This window comes from Frieseomelitta varia, unplaced genomic scaffold, assembly GCF_011392965.1.
Source record: "Frieseomelitta varia isolate USP_RPSP 00005682 unplaced genomic scaffold, Fvar_1.2 scaffold_134, whole genome shotgun sequence".
NCBI lineage: Eukaryota > Metazoa > Arthropoda > Insecta > Hymenoptera > Apidae > Frieseomelitta > Frieseomelitta varia.
In genome coordinates this window covers 64,077-66,156 of record NW_025109017.1, presented here as the reverse complement: position 1 = coordinate 66,156, position 2,080 = coordinate 64,077, and the positions used below count along the sequence as shown (strand labels likewise).

The 2,080-nt window shown below is 38.3% G+C and overlaps 1 protein-coding gene across 7 annotated transcripts in view; it reads right to left on the bottom strand.

Annotated features, from left to right (window-relative positions):
• The window catches only part of LOC122530230 (segmentation protein cap'n'collar), a 99,004-nt gene that overhangs the window by 57,818 nt on the left and 39,106 nt on the right, over nt 1-2,080 (bottom strand). For all 7 annotated transcript variants that reach the window (XM_043657035.1, XM_043657027.1, XM_043657019.1 and 4 more), the window contains one exon: nt 1,059-1,134. In XM_043657035.1, the coding sequence (XP_043512970.1) occupies nt 1,059-1,134 (76 nt within the window). The remainder of the gene's footprint in view (nt 1-1,058; nt 1,135-2,080) is intronic.

The following is a 2,080-nucleotide window of genomic DNA, read 5'->3' as shown; positions in this document are numbered from 1 at the left end:
GAACCGTATACAATAATTCGTCGCTTTCTTTTTGAACTCGTCGGTATGATATCACTATAGAGGATAGAAATTATTGAGAAGTAATAAATTTACTATTTTTGTTTTACTTAAGTGTACTTAAAACTGAGAAAATATTACAATTTTGGGGCAAAAATTTCTCCACGTGCGTGACACGTTTATTTCAGCGCAAGAGGTTAAATGTTTTACATGGAGTTACAGTTAAAAAATTTAATGATATTTGAGAAAAAAAATACAAAAAAAAAAAAAAAAGAGCGGCATGTAAAGAGATTCTATTTACTTCGGTCAAACGAGCAGCAAATCCCAGAGCAATTAACGACACTTTTCCGTTCCAGTCCGCGAAACATTTTACCACAGATGTATAATTTGTACGTACGCACAGTTACAAAGTAACAATTATAACTAGATCTGGTAGCTATTTCATCATTCACGCATTTCACAGCGTTAATAGCCTCCGTTGCTACCGAATTATCGATCGGCCAAGGAAATGATCGACGAGCAGACTACATTTAATCAACATGCTGTTCTGTTCCGCGTGGTAATTAGATTCGCGAAAGGCGCGGTCGCAGCTACGTTCGAACGTGGCTTTTGCAAATTGCAGCGTTCATTCGACACGCTTCGAATATAGAAAGAGCCGCTCGCGGAACAGCTGCGTGTGTAAGCTGTGTGTGTCCTTGGTTTTTACTAGCGTGTTCGGAAACGTTTACGGCGTCTTACACGGACACGGCATGTCCATCACGTTTGATTGGCTCTTTAATTAGAGACTGATACAGAAACCATGCAGTTGGAGCAGTACACACACACACACACACACGCGCGCGCGTTTAATACGGTAGGTGTTACATAATCGAAATTATTACAAACAATATTCACACGACCGTCGTGTTTCTTTGTGTGTACACTTTTATGGCTGCATGCACAGATATTTCAAGTTCCTCATCTAACACGAAACGTACGGTTTCTTTCTTTATGTTCTTCGTTTTCGCGAACGTTTTCGAAGGATAAGATTTCGATCGACAGAGCGATGAATTTGCACTTACCGGTTTCGAGATCGACGGTGTAAGGGAGGCCCGCCCACGGATCATCCTGCGGTTCCTCGTACTCCTTCGTGTCTTTCTGGAAATTAAATGCCCGGCAAACAAGTTCGCGACTGCCGGTAATTAGCAACGCCGAGACACGCAATTAGCAATCTTTTTTTCTTATTGTCATTCGTTATCAGCGAAATTCTCAACCTCTTAACCGCCTTGCGCTGGCAACTGATTGCGGACCATAACGAGTGACCGTACACAATAATTCGTCGATCTCTTTTCAAACACGTCGGTTTGATACGATTGGATAGAAATTATTGAGAAGTAGTAAATTTATTATCTGTTTTGTCTGTGTTATGCTTAAATATACTTAAAACTGAGAAAATATTGCAATTTCGGGACAAAATGTTCTCGACATTTCAGCGCAAGAGGTTAACCGGATTCTCGTCTTAATCCAATACGCAAAACGAATCAATTCAAAACTTCAAAGAACAACGCAATGAATTGACACGCCAATTTCTTTTCTCTTTTTTTTTTTTAGTATCATACTGACACGATATCTTCCGATGTTTTAAATTTTCACGACGAGTAAATTGATTTGTCGCTTCCTCGCAAGTTAACCCTCTGTGGGCCGAATTTTCTTCTTAAATATAAACAAATCTATGCAACAATTATAAACCTATATATGCAGATTGAAAAAAAATTTACCAGTTTAAACAACTTTAATACAATTAATTCACTTTGTAACTTCGAAGTAACAAACGGTTGACAATATTTGCATAAAAGCTTGAGCGTGAAATTCCATAAAACAGTTTGCACCTGGCGTTAAACATAGATGTACGTTGCATTTGGAACATTTTATTAACTCCTTTACACCCCGGCTTTTTGCACCGTCATCAATATTGTTATTATTGGTTATCTCAGAGATATTATACAATTAAGACGTATACGTTATCTTGCGAAGAAACTAAAATTATTTGGCAAAATGTCGATATATTAGCATGTTACACCTGAAAGTTACACGAGCCCAGAGG